We start from the raw sequence: 18342 nt of genomic DNA, 5'->3' as shown, positions 1-18342 counted from the left end.
AAGAATTGTCCTAAAGCCAAATTGGATATAATTCCACACCACACATAAAAAGAGGGTGGACAAAAGTATTGTCACTGTTCGAAAAATCATGTGGTGCTTCTCTAATTTGTGTAATTAACAGCACGTGTAGCTTACCTGTGGCACCTAACAGGTGTTGCCAATAACTAAATCACATTTGCAGCCAGTTGACATGGATTAAAGTTGACTCAACCTCTGTCCTGTGTCCCTGTGTGCACCACATTGAGCATGGAGAAAAGAAAGAAGACCAAAGAACTGTCTGAGGACTTGAGAAACCAAATTGTGAGGAAGCATGAGCAATCTCAAGGCTACAAGTCCATCTCCAAAGACCTGAATGTTCCTGTGTCTACCGTGCGCAGTGTCATCAAGAAGTTTAAAGCCCATGGCACTGTGGCTAACCTCCCTAGATGTGGGCGGAAAATAAAAATTGACAAGAGATTTCAACGCAAGATTGTGCGGATGTTGGATAAAGAACTGCCCTGCAGTCCGAGGGTACAACAGTGTCAACCGATACTATCCGTCGGCATCTGAATGAAAAGGGATTGTATGGTAGGAGACCCAGGAAGACCCCACTTCTTACCCCGAGACATAAAAAAGCCATGCTGGAGTTTGCCAAAACTTACCTGAAAAATGTTTTGGAAGAATGTTCTCTGGTCAGATGAGACAAAAGTAGAGCTTTTTGGACAAAGGCATCAACATAGAGGTTACAGGAGAAAAAAAGAGGCATTCAAAGAAAAGAACACGGTCCCTACAGTCAAACATGGCGGAGGTTCTCTGATGTTTTGGGATTGCTTGGTTGCCTCTGGCACTGGACTGCTTGACCATGTGCATGGCATTATGAAGTCAGAAGACAAATTTTGCCAACAAATTTTGCAGCATAATGTAGGGCCCAGTGTAAGAAAGCTGGGTCTCCCTCAGAGGTCATGGGTCTTCCAGCAGGACAATGACCCAAAACACACTTCAAAAAGCACTAGAAAATGGTTTGAGAGAAAGCACTGGAGACTTGTAAGGTGGCCAGCAATGAGTCCAGACCTGAATCCCTTAGAAAACCTGTGGAGAGATCTAAAAATGGCAGTTTGGAGAAGGCACCCTTCAAATATCAGGGACCTGGAGCAATTTGCCAAAGAAGAATGGTCTAAAATTCCAGCAGAGCATTGTAAGAAACTCATTGATGGTTACCGGAAGGGGTTGGTTGTAGTTATTTTGGCTCAGGCTAAGTGCACACGTACCGGAACTCTCGCGGAAATTACCGCGAGAATTCCGGAATTCCAGTCCGCGGGAAAATCGCATTTTAAATTCCCGCGATTTTCCCGTGGAAAAACTAGCATTTTGCAAGTGTATTTAGCTTGCAAAATGCTAGCGGTTTCCAAGCGATCTGTAGCATCGCTTGGAGAACTGATTGACAGGTTGGTCACACTCGTCAAACATAGTGTTTGACAAGTGTGACCAACTTTTTACTACTGAGGCCGCCTATGCAGCATCAGTAGTAAAAGATAGAATGCAAAAAAAAATAAAAAATGGTGTTATTCTTACCCTCCGACGTCCCGCGCATCCGTTCCCAGTAATCCTTTGCGAAAATGCCCGCGATGACGTCCGTTCTCGCGGGATCGCGATGTCTCACGGTAATTCGCGATGACGTCGCGCGAATGACCGCGAGACTTCGCGATCCCGCGAGAACGGACGCCATCGCGGGCATTTTCGCAAAGGATTACTGGGAACGGGAGCGTGGAGAGAAGCGGGAAGGCTGCGCGGGACGTCGGAGGGTAAGAATACAATATTTTTTATTTTTAAATTCTTTTTTTTACAGGGATATGGTACCCAAAGCCCGAAGGACAGTCTCCTCTCCCCCGGACCGTGGGTACCATCCGCAATTGTTCTGCTTACTTTCCGCATGGTGTGCACAGCCACATGCGGGAAGTAAGCGGAACAATGCATTCCTATGGGTGCGGGATCGCCGCGATTCCGCAAAATTAATGAGCATGCTGCGGTTTTTACCGCGAAGCGATTCCGCAGCGGTAAAAACCGCAGCATTAGCACAGCATTGCGGAATCCCATAGGAATGCATGGGATGCTTATTTTTCGCATTTTCGCGGCACAATCGCGCGATTAAAACCGCCGCGGAAACGCGAAAAAAACGCCACGTGTGAACTCAGCCTAAAGGTTGTGCAACCAAGTATTAGGCTGAGGGTACCAATACTTTTGTCTGGCCCATTTTTGGAGTTTTGTGTGAAATGATCAATGTTTTGCTTTTTGCTTCATTCTCTTTTGTTTTTTTTCATTTAAGACAAATTAAATGAAGATAATAATACCAAAGAATTTGTGATTGCAATCATTTTCAGGAAGAAACTGAGTATTATCTGACAGAATTGCAGGGGTGTCAATACTTTTGGCCACAACTGCAGATAGATGGTAGATAGATAATAGATAGATAATATATAGATAGATGATATTATAGATAGATAGAGAATAGATAGATAGATAATAGATAGATAATAAATAGATAGATAAATAGATAGATAGATATAGATAGATAATAGATGATAGCTAATAGATAGATGATAGATATAGATAGATAGATAGATAGATAGATAGATAGATAGATAGATAGATAGATAGATAGATAGATAGATAGATAGATAGATAGACTGAGACATACGCTGTATTATCAGATTTTCTGGATTATCAGACATTAAAGATAGGATATTTCACACATCTATTGCACATTTCATCTAGTGAACTTTCCTGTTAGATTTCAGTTCTGTTCTGTGATAAGTCTCTTTTTCGGTACGTGTTACAGGATTGATCACACATAACCCTGACGATCATTCACGCGGCCCTTTTCCTTGTCATGGGACATTGTGCTGTTCTGGGAAATATTCCTAAAACTACTGCAGAAAGTACAAACGTCACATCAAAAAGTCCCATCAGCCTTTACAGCGACTTACGATGTGACAATAGTGATTCTGAAATCATCTCGTATCAACAGAAAATGACCAATTGTTTAAATCAGGTTTTTGTGTTCTTTGTATTAAAAAATTAGTAGTAGTGGGGGTTTTCATATCATGTTCTTTATTAAAAATAAATAAAATTAGTACTCTTACTATTTTCACCCAGGTCACTGGGGCTTTTCACACTTTCTGTTCTTTCAGGAAGAATTTTCAGCAGCAGAGGCAAGATTACAATGACTGATATCACCATCTATACTTAGCTGATAAATCTGGATCCACCAATCATAAAAGGCGATGTCACAGCTCACCTCCTCCTCCTCCCTTCCCAATCACCTTTGCAGATGCTACTTAGATGCTTAAATACAATAGACAGGGCCTGTTCATTGCTGCTAATTTACCTGTGGTTCTCCTGAAACTACAGGATCTTAGAGTCTAAGACACCCCAGAGGTCGCTGTGAAAACTGCAAGATTTCCATTTTTTCATTTTAAATGCAGATTGTGATATGGAAAACAAAATAAGCTCCATAGCCAAAAATAAAACCATACATTTAGCACACAAGCCTGATTTAAACATTATGTCAGGTTCTGATTCCAGCTTCCCTTTAGCTATGTGTGAACGAGGCCTAATGATATACATATAAGGGGGAGGCAGCGTACATACATTCAGATCTCTGTCTCTCTGCGCTGGCTATCCTGACTAACACACTGCTTATAGGCTTAATACATGGATTACAGGAAGTGGGGGCAGGTCATTGCCTGTCCAGAAAGTGGGGGCGGGTCTATATCTGTACACAAAGTGGGGGGGGTCTATATCTGTACAGAAAGTGGGGGCAGGTCTATATCTGTACACAAAGTGGGGGGGGGTCTTTGTCTCTGCAGGAAGTGGGGGGCAGGTCTTTGTCACTGCAGGAAGTGGGGGGCAGGTCTTTGTCTCTGCAGGAAGTGAGGGCGAGTCTTTGTCTCTGCAGGAAGTGGGGGCGGGTCTTTGTCTCTGCAGGTATTGGGAGCGAGTCTTTGTCTCTGTACAGAAAGTGGGGGGGGTCTATAGCTGTACAGGAAGTGGGGGCGGGTCTATATCTGTACAGAAAGTGGGGGCGGGTCTATATTTGTACAGAAAGTGGGGGCGGGTCTATATCTTTACAGAAAGTATGGGCGGGTCAATATCTGTACAGGAAGTGGGGGCGGGTCTATATCTGTACAGAAAGTGGGGGCGGGTCTATATTTGTACAGAAAGTGGGGGCGGGTCTATATCTTTACAGAAAGTGTGGGCGGGTCTATATCTGTACAGGAAGTGGGGGCGGGTCTATATCTGTACAGAAAGTGGGGGCGGGTCTATATCTGTACACAAAGTGGGGGCGGGTCTATATCTGTACACAAAGTGGGGGCGGGTCTATATCTGTACACAAAGTGGGGGCGGGTCTATATCTGTACACAAAGTGGGGGCGGGTCTATATCTGTACACAAAGTGGGGGCGGGTCTTTGTCTCTGCAGGAAGTGGGGGGCAGGTCTTTGTCTCTGCAGGAAGTGAGGGCGAGTCTTTGTCTCTGCAGGAAGTGGGGGCGGGTCTTTGTCTCTGCAGGTATTGTAAGCGAGTCTTTGTCTCTGCAGGAAGTGGGGGGCAGGTCTTTGCCTGTACAAGAAGTGGGAGCGAGTCTTTGTCTCTGCAGGAAGTGGTGGCAGGTCTTTGCCTCTGCAGGAAGTGGGGGCAAGTCTTTGTCTGTGCAGGAAGTGGGGGCGGGTCTTTGTCTCTGCAGGTATTGGGAGCGAGTCTTTGTCTCTGCAGGTATTGGGAGCGAGTCTTTGTCTCTGCAGGAAGTGGGGGGCAGGTCTTTGCCTGTACAGGAAGTGGGGGCGAGTCTTTGTCTCTGCAGGAAGTGGGGCAGGTCTTTGTCTCTGCAGGAAGTGGGGGCGGGTCTTTGTCTCTGCAGGTATTGGGAGCGAGTCTTTGTCTTTGCAGGAAGTGGGGGGCAGGTCTTTGCCTGTACAGGAAGTGGGGGCAGGTCTTTGTCTCTGCAGGTATTGGGAGCGAGTCTTTGTCTCTGCAGGAAGTGGGGGGCAGTTCTTTGCCTGTACAGGAAGTGGGGGCGGGTCTGTATCTGTACAGAAAGTGGGGGCGGGTCTATATCTGTACAGGAAGTGGGGGCGGGTCTATATCTGTACAGAAAGTGGGGGCGGGTCTGTATCTGTACAGAAAGTGGGGGCGGGTCTGTATCTGTACAGAAAGTGGGGGCGGGTCTGTATCTGTACAGGAAGTGGGGGCGGGTCTGTATCTGTACAGAAAGTGTGGGCGGGTCTATATCTGTACAGGAAGTGGAGGCGGGTCTATATCTTTACTGAAAGTGTGGGCGGGTCTATATCTGTACAGGAAGTGGGGGCGGGTCTATATCTGTACAGAAAGTGGGGGCGGGTCTATATCTGTACAGAAAGTGGGGGCGGGTCTATATCTGTACACAAAGTGGGGGCGGGTCTTTGTCTCTGCAGGAAGTGGGGGGCAGGTCTTTGTCTCTGCAGGAAGTGAGGGCGAGTCTTTGTCTCTGCAGGAAGTGGGGGCGGGTCTTTGTCTCTGCAGGTATTGGGAGCGAGTCTTTGTCTCTGAACAGAAAGTGGGGGCGGGTCTATAGCTGTACAGGAAGTGGGGGCGGGTCTATATCTGTACAGAAAGTGGGGGCGGGTCTATATTTGTACAGAAAGTGGGGGCGGGTCTATATCTTTACAGAAAGTGTGGGCGGGTCTATATCTGTACAAGAAGTGGGGGCGGGTCTATATCTGTACAGAAAGTGGGGGCAGGTCTATATCTGTACAGAAAGTGGGGGCGGATCTATATCTGTACAGGAAGTGGGGGCGGGTCTATATCTGTACAAAAAGTGGGGGCGGGTCCAAATCTGTACAAAAAGTGGGGGCGGGTCTATATCTGTACAAAAAGTGGGGGCGGGTCTATATCTGTACAGAAAGTGGGGGCGGGTCTATCTGTACAGAAAGTGGGGGCGGGTCTATATCTGTACAGGAAGTGGGGGCGGGTCTATATCTTTACAGAAAGTGTGGGCGGGTCTATATCTGTACAGGAAGTGGGGGCGGGTCTATATCTGTACAGAAAGTGGGGGCGGGTCTATATCTGTACAGAAAGTGGGGGTGGGTCTATATCTGTACAGAAAGTGGGGGCGGGTCTATATCTGTACAGAAAGTGGGGGCGGGTCTATATCTGTACAGAAAGTGTGGGCGGGTCTATATCTGTACTATATCTGTACAGAAAGTGGGGGCGGGTCTATATCTGTACAGAAAGTGGGGGCGGGTCTATATCTGTACAGAAAGTGTGGGCGGGTCTATATCTGTACAGGAAGTGGAGGCGGGTCTATATCTTTACTGAAAGTGTGGGCGGGTCTATATCTGTACAGGAAGTGGGGGCGGGTCTATATCTGTACACAAAGTGGGGGCGGGTCTATATCTGTACACAAAGTGGGGGCGGGTCTATATCTGTACACAAAGTGGGGGCGGGTCTATATCTGTACACAAAGTGGGGGCGGGTCTATATCTGTACACAAAGTGGGGGCGGGTCTATATCTGTACACAAAGTGGGGGCGGGTCTATATCTGTACACAAAGTGGGGGCGGGTCTATATCTGTACACAAAGTGGGGGCGGGTCTATATCTGTACACAAAGTGGGGGCGGGTCTTTGTCTCTGCAGGAAGTGGGGGGCAGGTCTTTGTCTCTGCAGGAAGTGGGGGGCAGGTCTTTGTCTCTGCAGGAAGTGAGGGCGAGTCTTTGTCTCTGCAGGAAGTGGGGGCGGGTCTTTGTCTCTGCAGGTATTGGGAGCGAGTCTTTGTCTCTGTACAGAAAGTGGGGGCGGGTCTATAGCTGTACAGGAAGTGGGAGCGGGTCTATATCTGTACAGAAAGTGGGGGCGGGTCTATATCTTTACAGAAAGTGTGGGCGGGTCTATATCTGTACAAGAAGTGGGGGCGGGTCTATATCTGTACAGAAAGTGGGGGCGGGTCTATATCTGTACAGAAAGTGGGGGCGGATCTATATCTTTACAGGAAGTGGGGGCGGGTCTATATCTGTACAAAAAGTGGGGGCGGGTCTATATCTGTACAGAAAGTGTGGGCGGGTCTATATCTGTACAGAAAGTGTGGGCGGGTCTATATCTGTACAGGAAGTGGGGGCGGGTCTATATCTTTACAGAAAGTGTGGGCGGGTCTATATCTGTACAGGAAGTGGGGGCGGGTCTATCTGTACAGAAAGTGGGGGCGGGTCTATATCTGTACAGAAAGTGGGGGCGGGTCTATATCTGTACACAAAGTAGGGGCGGGTCTATATCTGTACAAGAAGTGGGGGCGGGTCTATATCTGTACAGAAAGTGGGGGCGGATCTATATCTGTACAGGAAGTGGGGGCGGGTCTATATCTGTACAAAAAGTGGGGGCGGGTCTATATCTGTACAAAAAGTGGGGGCGGGTCTATATCTGTACAAAAAGTGGGGGCGGGTCTATATCTGTACAGAAAGTGGGGGCGGGTCTATCTGTACAGAAAGTGGGGGCGGGTCTATATCTGTACAGGAAGTGGGGGCGGGTCTATATCTTTACAGAAAGTGTGGGCGGGTCTATATCTGTACAGGAAGTGGGGGCGGGTCTATATCTGTACAGAAAGTGGGGGCGGGTCTATATCTGTACAGAAAGTGGGGGCGGGTCTATATCTGTACAGAAAGTGGGGGCGGGTCTATATCTGTACAGAAAGTGGGGGCGGGTCTATATCTGTACAGAAAGTGTGGGCGGGTCTATATCTGTACAGGAAGTGGAGGCGGGTCTATATCTTTACTGAAAGTGTGGGCGGGTCTATATCTGTACAGGAAGTGGGGGCGGGTCTATATCTGTACAGAAAGTGGGGGCGGGTCTATATCTGTACACAAAGTGGGGGCGGGTCTATATCTGTACACAAAGTGGGGGCGGGTCTATATCTGTACACAAAGTGGGGGCGGGTCTATATCTGTACACAAAGTGGGGGCGGGTCTATATCTGTACACAAAGTGGGGGCGGGTCTATATCTGTACACAAAGTGGGGGCGGGTCTATATCTGTACACAAAGTGGGGGCGGGTCTTTGTCTCTGCAGGAAGTGGGGGGCAGGTCTTTGTCTCTGCAGGAAGTGGGGGGCAGGTCTTTGTCTCTGCAGGAAGTGAGGGCGAGTCTTTGTCTCTGCAGGAAGTGGGGGCGGGTCTTTGTCTCTGCAGGTATTGGGAGCGAGTCTTTGTCTCTGTACAGAAAGTGGGGGCGGGTCTATAGCTGTACAGGAAGTGGGAGCGGGTCTATATCTGTACAGAAAGTGGGGGCGGGTCTATATCTTTACAGAAAGTGTGGGCGGGTCTATATCTGTACAAGAAGTGGGGGCGGGTCTATATCTGTACAGAAAGTGGGGGCGGGTCTATATCTGTACAGAAAGTGGGGGCGGATCTATATCTTTACAGGAAGTGGGGGCGGGTCTATATCTGTACAAAAAGTGGGGGCGGGTCTATATCTGTACAGAAAGTGTGGGCGGGTCTATATCTGTACAGAAAGTGTGGGCGGGTCTATATCTGTACAGGAAGTGGGGGCGGGTCTATATCTTTACAGAAAGTGTGGGCGGGTCTATATCTGTACAGGAAGTGGGGGCGGGTCTATATCTGTACAGAAAGTGGGGGCGGGTCTATATCTGTACAGAAAGTGGGGGCGGGTCTATATCTGTACACAAAGTGGGGGCGGGTCTATATCTGTACACAAAGTGGGGGCGGGTCTTTGTCTCTGCAGGAAGTGGGGGGCAGGTCTTTGTCTCTGCAGGAAGTGAGGGCGAGTCTTTGTCTCTGCAGGAAGTGGGGGCGGGTCTTTGTCTCTGCAGGTATTGGGAGCGAGTCTTTGTCTCTGAACAGAAAGTGGGGGCGGGTCTATAGCTGTACAGGAAGTGGGGGCGGGTCTATATCTGTACAGAAAGTGGGGGCGGGTCTATATTTGTACAGAAAGTGGGGGCGGGTCTATATCTTTACAGAAAGTGTGGGCGGGTCTATATCTGTACAAGAAGTGGGGGCGGGTCTATATCTGTACAGAAAGTGGGGGCAGGTCTATATCTGTACAGAAAGTGGGGGCGGATCTATATCTGTACAGGAAGTGGGGGCGGGTCTATATCTGTACAAAAAGTTGGGGCGGGTCTATATCTGTACAAAAAGTGGGGGCGGGTCTATATCTGTACAGAAAGTGGGGGCGGGTCTATCTGTACAGAAAGTGGGGGCGGGTCTATATCTGTACAGGAAGTGGGGGCGGGTCTATATCTTTACAGAAAGTGTGGGCGGGTCTATATCTGTACAGGAAGTGGGGGCGGGTCTATCTGTACAGAAAGTGGGGGCGGGTCTATATCTGTACAGAAAGTGGGGGCGGGTCTATATCTGTACACAAAGTAGGGGCGGGTCTATATCTGTACAGGAAGTGGGGGCGGGTCTATATCTGTACAGAAAGTGGGGGCGGATCTATATCTGTACAGGAAGTGGGGGCGGGTCTATATCTGTACAAAAAGTGGGGGCGGGTCTATATCTGTACAAAAAGTGGGGGCGGGTCTATATCTGTACAAAAAGTGGGGGCGGGTCTATATCTGTACAGAAAGTGGGGGCGGGTCTATCTGTACAGAAAGTGGGGGCGGGTCTATATCTGTACAGGAAGTGGGGGCGGGTCTATATCTTTACAGAAAGTGTGGGCGGGTCTATATCTGTACAGGAAGTGGGGGCGGGTCTATATCTGTACAGAAAGTGGGGGCGGGTCTATATCTGTACAGAAAGTGGGGGCGGGTCTATATCTGTACAGAAAGTGGGGGCGGGTCTATATCTGTACAGAAAGTGGGGGCGGGTCTATATCTGTACAGAAAGTGTGGGCGGGTCTATATCTGTACAGGAAGTGGAGGCGGGTCTATATCTTTACTGAAAGTGTGGGCGGGTCTATATCTGTACAGGAAGTGGGGGCGGGTCTATATCTGTACAGAAAGTGGGGGCGGGTCTATATCTGTACACAAAGTGGGGGCGGGTCTATATCTGTACACAAAGTGGGGGCGGGTCTATATCTGTACACAAAGTGGGGGCGGGTCTATATCTGTACACAAAGTGGGGGCGGGTCTATATCTGTACACAAAGTGGGGGCGGGTCTATATCTGTACACAAAGTGGGGGCGGGTCTTTGTCTCTGCAGGAAGTGGGGGGCAGGTCTTTGTCTCTGCAGGAAGTGGGGGGCAGGTCTTTGTCTCTGCAGGAAGTGAGGGCGAGTCTTTGTCTCTGCAGGAAGTGGGGGCGGGTCTTTGTCTCTGCAGGTATTGGGAGCGAGTCTTTGTCTCTGTACAGAAAGTGGGGGCGGGTCTATAGCTGTACAGGAAGTGGGAGCGGGTCTATATCTGTACAGAAAGTGGGGGCGGGTCTATATCTTTACAGAAAGTGTGGGCGGGTCTATATCTGTACAAGAAGTGGGGGCGGGTCTATATCTGTACAGAAAGTGGGGGCGGGTCTATATCTGTACAGAAAGTGGGGGCGGATCTATATCTTTACAGGAAGTGGGGGCGGGTCTATATCTGTACAAAAAGTGGGGGCGGGTCTATATCTGTACAGAAAGTGTGGGCGGGTCTATATCTGTACAGAAAGTGTGGGCGGGTCTATATCTGTACAGGAAGTGGGGGCGGGTCTATATCTTTACAGAAAGTGTGGGCGGGTCTATATCTGTACAGGAAGTGGGGGCGGGTCTATCTGTACAGAAAGTGGGGGCGGGTCTATATCTGTACAGAAAGTGGGGGCGGGTCTATATCTGTACACAAAGTAGGGGCGGGTCTATATCTGTACACAAAGTGGGGGCGGGTCTTTGTCTCTGCAGGAAGTGGGGGGCAGGTCTTTGTCTCTGCAGGAAGTGAGGGCGAGTCTTTGTCTCTGCAGGAAGTGGGGGCGGGTCTTTGTCTCTGCAGGTATTGGAAGCGAGTCTTTGTCTCTGCAGGAAGTGGGGGGCAGGTCTTTGCCTGTACAAGAAGTGGGAGCGAGTCTTTGTCTCTGCAGGAAGTGGGGGCGAGTTTTTGTCTCTGCAGGAAGTGGGGGCAGGTCTTTGTCTCTGCAGGAAGTGGGGGCGGGTCTTTGTCTCTGCAGGTATTGGGAGAGTGTCTTTGTCTCTGCAGGAAGTGGGGGGCAGTTCTTTGCCTGTACAGGAAGTGGGGGCGGGTCTTTGTCTCTGCAGGTATTGGGAGCGAGTCTTTGTCTCTGCAGGAAGTGGGGGGCAGGTCTTTGTCTCTGCAGGTATTGGGAGCGAGTCTTTGTCTCTTTAGGAAGTGGGGGGCAGGTCTTTGCCTGTACAGGAAGTGGGGGCGAGTCTTTGTCTCTGCAGGAAGTGGGGGCGGGTCTTTGTCTCTGCAGGAAGTGGGGGCGGGTCTTTGTCTCTGCAGGAAGTGGGGGCAGGTCTTTGTCTCTGCAGGTATTGGGAGCGAGTCTTTGTCTCTGCAGGAAGTGGGGGGCAGGTCTTTGCCTGTACAGGAAGTGGGGGTGAGTGTTCGTCTCTACAGGAAGTGGGGGTGGGTCTTTGTCACTGCAGGAAGTGGGGGGCAGGTCTATGCCTATACAGGAAGTGGGGGGCAGGTCTATGTCTATACAGGAAGTGAGGGCAGTTCTTTGCCTGTACAGGAAGTGGGGGCGGGTCTTTGTCTCTGCAGGTATTGGGAGCGAGTCTTTGTCTCTGCAGGAAGTGGGGAGCAGGTCTTTGCCTGTACAGGAAGTGGGGGCGGGTCTTTGTCTCTGCAGGCATTGGGAGCGAGTCTTTGTCTCTACAGGAAGTGGGGGGCAGGTCTTTGCCTGTACAGGAAATGGGGGCGAGTCTTTGTCTCTGCAGGAAGTGGGGGCAGGTCTTTGTCTCTGCAGGAAGTGGGGGCGGGTCTTTGTCTCTGCAGATATTGGGAGCGAGTCTTTGTCTCTGCAGGAAGTGGGGGGCAGGTCTTTGCCTGTACAGGAAGTGGGGGTGAGTCTTTGTCTCTGCAGGAAGTGGGGGCGAGTCTTTGTCTCTGCAGGTATTGGGAGAGAGTCTTTGTCTCTGCAGGAAGTGGGGGGCAGGTCTTTGCCTGTACAGGAAGTGGGGGTGAGTCTTTGTCTCTGCAGGAAGTGGGGGTGAGTCTTTGTCTCTGCAGGAAGTGGGGGCGAGTCTTTGTCTCTGCAGGTATTGGGAGAGAGTCTTTGTCTCTGCAGGAAGTGGGGGGCAGGTCTTTGCCTGTACAGGAAGTGGGGGTGAGTCTTTGTCTCTGCAGGAAGTGGGGGCGAGTCTTTGTCTCTGCAGGTATTGGGAGAGAGTCTTGTCTCTGCAGGAAGTGGGGGGCAGGTCTTTGTCTCTGCAGGAAGTGGGGGCGAGTGTTCGTCTCTGCAGGAAGTGGGGGGCAGGTCTATGCCTATACAGGAAGTGAGGGCAGTTTTCTGTATCTACAGGGAGTGGGGTTGTTTCTTTGTCTCCAGAAGAAGTGTGGGGGGTTCTTTGTCTTTAAAGGCAGTGGAAATTAATTTTCTACCCATATGATGTATAGAGTTAGTGGGTCCTTCACAGCACATGGTGCTCTTTGTAGCAACTTTAGACCATAAATGAGGGTGTTCGACACAGGACCTCCTTCTGGACCAGGCAAATGCCATTTTGAATGATAAAACATTTCTGCTATTTAACGATGAGCTTCTCTATATGTATTATTCATGAAGCGTCCGTATGGAGCGCGGCCGGGTCTGGGCTGCAGGATGGACTCTCTGCAGGGAATCTCCGGATCAGCACGATGTGATTGATCCATAATACTTCCCATTGGTGACATGCTACATCCCATCTCATAAACGAGAGGCAGGCAGAGTTAGGCTGGGGTCACACATAGCATTCGGCACACATGTAACAAGTGTCCAAGGTGCACCTGCTGAGAGGACGCCTATGAAATGTTGCCGCATTGCTTATAACTTGATTAACTATTGTTAACGGTTGCATGTTTTTGTGGGTGAAACTGCTGTTCCCTGCGAAATTGAGCAATTGCTAAAAGAGTTATTTGAAAACCATGCAGTTTTCAGATGCGACTAGGCTACTCCTTCGTTCCTCACCCCTACCTTGCCCCATTTGGCCTTACCTTTACCCTGCTCATTCCTTCCTCACCCCTACCTTGCCCCATTTGGCCTTACCTTTACCCTGCTCATTCCTTCCTCACCCCTACCTTGCCCCATTTGGCCTTACCCTTACCCTGCTCGTTCCTTCCTCACCCCTTCCTTGCCCCATTTGGTCTTACCCCTCATTCTTACCTCACCTCCACCTTGCCTTATTTGGCTTTACCCTGCTCCTTCCTTCCTCACTCGTCTTACCCCAACCGTACAGCGCAAACCAGCCTTCAGATGCCAGTCACCCATTTTTATGCTATTTTACATTTGACTGATTTTTCCCAATAAAAGTCTATGGCGAGGGCAAATTACAAATCCCCAAATTCTGTGATATTGCGCCCTCTGCTCTGCCAGACCACCCTCGTCACTGGGTGTGAGCATGTGATCCATAGAGCTGCATTTGACATGAGAACATAGGTAGACATGATTGCTCGCTTGTGTGACTGATCTGACTGTACGTGCCACAAGGAATGCAGGGCGCCATCATTGCATGGTCTGTAATACCCACTATCAGGATGCTGTTTGCAATTTTACAGTATTATGTAGTAGCCCGACACAAGCAAAATAGCCCTTTAAGGGGTATTCCAATTTTAACAACCACAAGATAGATGATAATGTGCTGATCACTGGGGGTCCCCAGAGACAATGGCTGGAACAGTGAGTGATACACATGTGCGGCCATCACTCCGTTCAAACGAGGTACTTCAGTGCCTAACTCTTGAGATGGCTGTGAGCCCCAGTAATCAGCAAGTTTTAACCTGTTCTGTACAGTAGATAGAAGATAAGTGGAGTTACGCAAAAAAGATTTGTAGGTCCAGAGGCCATATTGGTTGTCTGTGGCCACAGGACCAGAGTGCTGCAGAGACCCCCACAACATCCTGATGCAATGTACAAATGGCATGGTGGAGGCCGAGTATTCAGGAGAGACGGTGGGGTGGCCACAGGTTGTAGGCGGTCCACTGAGATGACTTGACCACTGAGTTGGGGTCTTGTTAATCTTTTTGCTCAACTCTAGAGAAAATTTGTTGAGATGGGAATTACCCTTTAAAGGGCTCCATTCACTTCTAGGGGAGATGAGAAAACTGAAGCAGTTATGTGAGCACAATGACCAGGCCAGCATTGGTCCAGTATCACCCGCATCTGTCAGATATTCAGGAACTCTCCTATAGATCAGAGATGACTATGGCGCCTCTTACCCGGATGACTCAGATGGAGAGCGACTGCCTTGACCTTCGTATTGCTGCACCATTGCCCGCACGCTCCAGTACGGGTTTCCGATCTCTTCTTCCACGCTGCTGTTCCTGTGGATTATTATATATTGTTAGTTACTCAGACAATCATCCAGACTCACATATGGGGGAATAGGTCCACACACGTATCCCCTATACTCACCCCTGACCCAGCCGACTGCTGATAGAGGGCCACACTGTGAGGTGTACCCCACTGCTGCAATCGTTAATCCCCCTGCTATACTGATCTGACCACTGCTAATATCTCCTCGCAGCAGTCAGTGGTGGAAAGAAGGATTGGGCATGATGGACTACAATCCACATCCTTTTAACTGGCAACAGTTAAGATCAATGCACACTCAGTCAAAGAGAGCATGCATGTGAATGGGGGATTCATTTTTGTAGAATGTGCACTCGGCCGATATATAAACTAAAGGTGACCATGTACCTAAGAAATATGAGGTCTAATGTAAGAAGATAGGATTGATTTGAAGAAGAGTGCCACATCTGATCACAGGCTGTTTCTGGCATTGCCGTTCAGTGCCATTTACTTTACGGATGAGATGTGATAGCATGCATATATGCGGTGACGATAAAATACAGGGATCCATGCTGGTGAATGGGCCTGATTCACAATGTTTGGGGCGTTCTGTGGATTTCACGTCGTCCTTTGCATGAGTCGTGATCCCTCTGTCTGCTCTGTCCCATGATTGGGACGATTGCCATTTTACTCCTCCTCGCTTTGTGCATGGTTCTTATACCGCCACAGTCAGTCATTACAGCAGTGATATATCCCCGGCGGCAATAACTCTGCCGCCTGCACAGGAATAAACAGAGACAATAAAGCTGCCACCTGGCAGTGATGAGGCCTTATAGCTCGCATCTGCTGCATGGAGAGCAGCGTGTCCCTGCAGTCAGAGCGGGATTCATGGAAGGGGGAAACAATCTGCGTTCCGCTGCTCTCAGTGTAAATGATGGCACTGAGGAGACACCTCGATTCGACATCTGCTCCGCTCTCCATTTAATTCTTACCTGAGAATCTGGGTAATGATGGAAGAGAAGACACCGTGCTGAATACTGATCATGATCCGCTGACACCTTGCAAAATTAATGTCTGCACTGTTTTTATAAAATAGCATGCAAAGATGTAGCAGAGCTGACCATGTCATTGCCCACTGGAATGGAGGCATGAGAGATTTCTGCAGATATCACAGGAATCAGCCTGTGTCATGCAGGTAATGACCCCTGGTAATGCCCCCGCTGCGGCAAACATGAGCAATAATGGACTGGGCATGTTGGATTCTATCATGTATAAAGGAGCTTTTAGACCGTGCAATGTCAGTATCTCTCCTGCCCTTTCTCAACCACTATACACAAGCGTGCTCATTTAGGTCGATCATGAACGTGCTGTAAATTGGAAGAATAAATAGATCGGACAAGTTATTGAAATCTAAAACGACAGATCGTTTGCTTCCTGATCATCATGTCAGGGAAGAGTCACAAAGCCGCCATGTGCATTACACACAGCGTGCGAACAGATCGCCCTGTGCCGCTGCTGCATCGCATAATGAATGAGGTTGCATTGAAACTCGCAACGTTACCCCATTCTTCTGCACTATGCGGCCACATAGCAGCGGCAAACAGCAATTTTTATTTTTTTTTGCTGCAGGATCCTACTATACTTCTTTTGCAGATTGGTGGGAGTGCGGGGGCTTCTGCCTGCTGAGTAGAGAGCTACAGAGCAGATTTTTGAGTGATTGATGGTTTTCTCTGGATCCGGACCCCTGAAAATCTGCTTCACAAATAAATCAGTGTAAAGATGCTAAAAAAAATTAGCCGTACACATTGGATTTAGGACGACAGATTGGATGACCTAATGCATGAGAGTCACGCAACTCACCCCCAATAGGCCAGAAAACGATTGGGGGTTTGAACTCCAATGCCCGATCTTCTTGCCATCTCTTTGAAAATATACTGTGCACATCTCACACTGTCACTGACCGCGATTACCTTTGTCGATAGCGAAAAACATCTCGTCCTGAGCGCGACATGTCCTGGCGAACCTCTGCGAGGGCGGCAGCAGCTCCCTGCGCCATTGCTGTGGTGGAGTGGGGCCTGTGATTGGCAGAATGAGCAGGCTGGCTCTTCCCTGGCGCACCCAACGCGCCATGATTGCTGGATCGTCCAGAAACTGGCTTGAAGTGAGCAGCTAAGGTGAGTATGAGTCTCATGATGGACTTCAAGTTTCCCTCCACAATATCTGTAGTGAGACAATTAAATCATTTAGAGGTTACAGGGATTTCCAGGACTTATGTATTGATGGCCGATCCTTAGAAGGCGGCAACGATATCAGACCAGCAGTGGTCCGACACCTGGCACCCCACCAATCAGGTGTGGTCAGGTCCAAGATGTACAGTTTATGGATCCAGAACAGCACAGTGCCATACACTGTGTAGTGGCCGTTCTGGAGAACTGCAGCACAGCTCCTGTTCATGTCAATAGGGGCTTTATATTCTGTATCTGATGCAGCCGTTCTCTATCTGAGCCATCCCCCACATCATCTCTCATGGGAAGGCCTGTCTCCAGATTTCTCCTCTACTCTGCCTTTCCCCACATCTTTCTGACAGTCCATCACAGTAAGTGAGCCCTCCCCATTAATGTGAAGAGACAAGCTTAACCAATTCATGGCCACAGGCACATTTGCATTTTCACACATGTGAAAAAAAATGAAATCATTATTTCCTCTTTTATTTTATGTGATACATTGAGCCTAACTTTTATGGCCTTTTACTTTCCCATTATTAGATTTTTTAAGATGACAAAGGACCACTAAAATACATTTTAAACTGCGCTCTCCTTTCCATAGCAATTACTCCTATATATCGCACATGTGAGTATTTTTTATGTGGGTCAGAACTAGAGACAGTGGTCTGGACTGGCATTTCCTTCCTTCCCTTCCCCATTTTCCTTTCCTCCCTTCTCTTCTTTCTTTCACTTCTTCCCTTCCTTTCTTCTCTCTCGTTTTCTCCCTTCCTATCTTTGTGTTTCTTTCTTCCTCTTTCTTTCCTTCCTTTCCATTCCTTTTTTCTTTACCTTCTTTCCTTTCTTTACCTTATTTCCTTCCCTTCTTTCCACCCTTCCCTCCTTCCTTCTCTTTTATTCCCTTCTCTCGTTTTCTTTCTTACTTTCTTTTCCCTTCCTTTCTTTCTCTTTCCAAACTTAATTTTGCTTCCTTCCTTACCGTCTTTCTTTTTCTTCCTTTACTTTCTTTCTTTACCTTACTTCTACCTGTCTTTCTTTCCTTCCATTCTCTCTCGTTTTTTTCCTGCCTTCCTTTCTTTCTCATCCTTTATTTCTCTTTCCTGCCTTCCTTTCCCTCCTTTACCTTATTTCCTTCCCTTCTTTCTCTTCCTTCATTTCCTTCTTTCTTTCCTTCCATTCTCTCTTGTTTTATTTCTTCCTTCCTTCCATCCTTTCTTTCTGCTTCCTTCACTTTCTTTCTTTACCTTCTTTCCTTTCCATTCTTTATTGACCTTATTTCCTTCCCTTCTTTCTCCTGTTTCTTTCCTTCCTTCCCTTCTTTCATTTTCTTCCTTCCTTTCTTTTGCATTCTTTCTTTCGTTTTCCTTCCTACTTTTCCCTTTCCTCTCTTTCCATTATTTCCAGAATTTGTAAAAATTGAACCAGGAGTTAAATGGGTAATAAATATATATATATATCACAATATAAGACGGGGTAACGCATTTCACTGGGCCGCAGTCATTCTCACCTTTGGCCGACGTTTGATGCATTCGGATCTTTTTCGTTGCCATGAACTGCAAAACTTTCTCCACGTTGTCCTTCATCTCTTGCATGCCGCTCGGCTTCCAGTGAATCTCGTTCAGTTTCTCACCAGCTATGGCCAAGGGAAACAAAAATTATATTACGCACCAGAGAAATCCAATCGATCCGAATCTATACGCTGGACCCAAAATCTCATCTGAAGGAGTCCTCCACTCTGGAGAAAGCTTACT

The 18342-nt window shown here is 48.4% G+C and overlaps 1 protein-coding gene across 6 annotated transcripts in view; it reads right to left on the bottom strand.

Moving 5' to 3' along the window:
* DIXDC1 (DIX domain containing 1) overlaps nucleotides 1-18342 on the bottom strand; it is a 102015-nt gene that overhangs the window by 36544 nt on the left and 47129 nt on the right. For all 6 annotated transcript variants that reach the window (XM_073585150.1, XM_073585146.1, XM_073585147.1 and 3 more), the window contains 3 exons: nucleotides 18099-18224; nucleotides 16340-16589; nucleotides 14297-14401 (listed from right to left, as the gene is read on the bottom strand). In XM_073585150.1, the coding sequence (XP_073441251.1) occupies nucleotides 14297-14401; nucleotides 16340-16589; nucleotides 18099-18224 (481 nt within the window). The remainder of the gene's footprint in view (nucleotides 1-14296; nucleotides 14402-16339; nucleotides 16590-18098; nucleotides 18225-18342) is intronic.

This window comes from Dendrobates tinctorius, unplaced genomic scaffold (genome assembly GCF_039654945.1).
Source record: "Dendrobates tinctorius isolate UK_male_01 unplaced genomic scaffold, ASM3965494v1 ptg000086l, whole genome shotgun sequence".
Classification (NCBI taxonomy): domain Eukaryota; kingdom Metazoa; phylum Chordata; class Amphibia; order Anura; family Dendrobatidae; genus Dendrobates; species Dendrobates tinctorius.
Note: the sequence above shows the minus strand (reverse complement) of the source record. Positions and strands in the feature narration are given on the sequence as shown.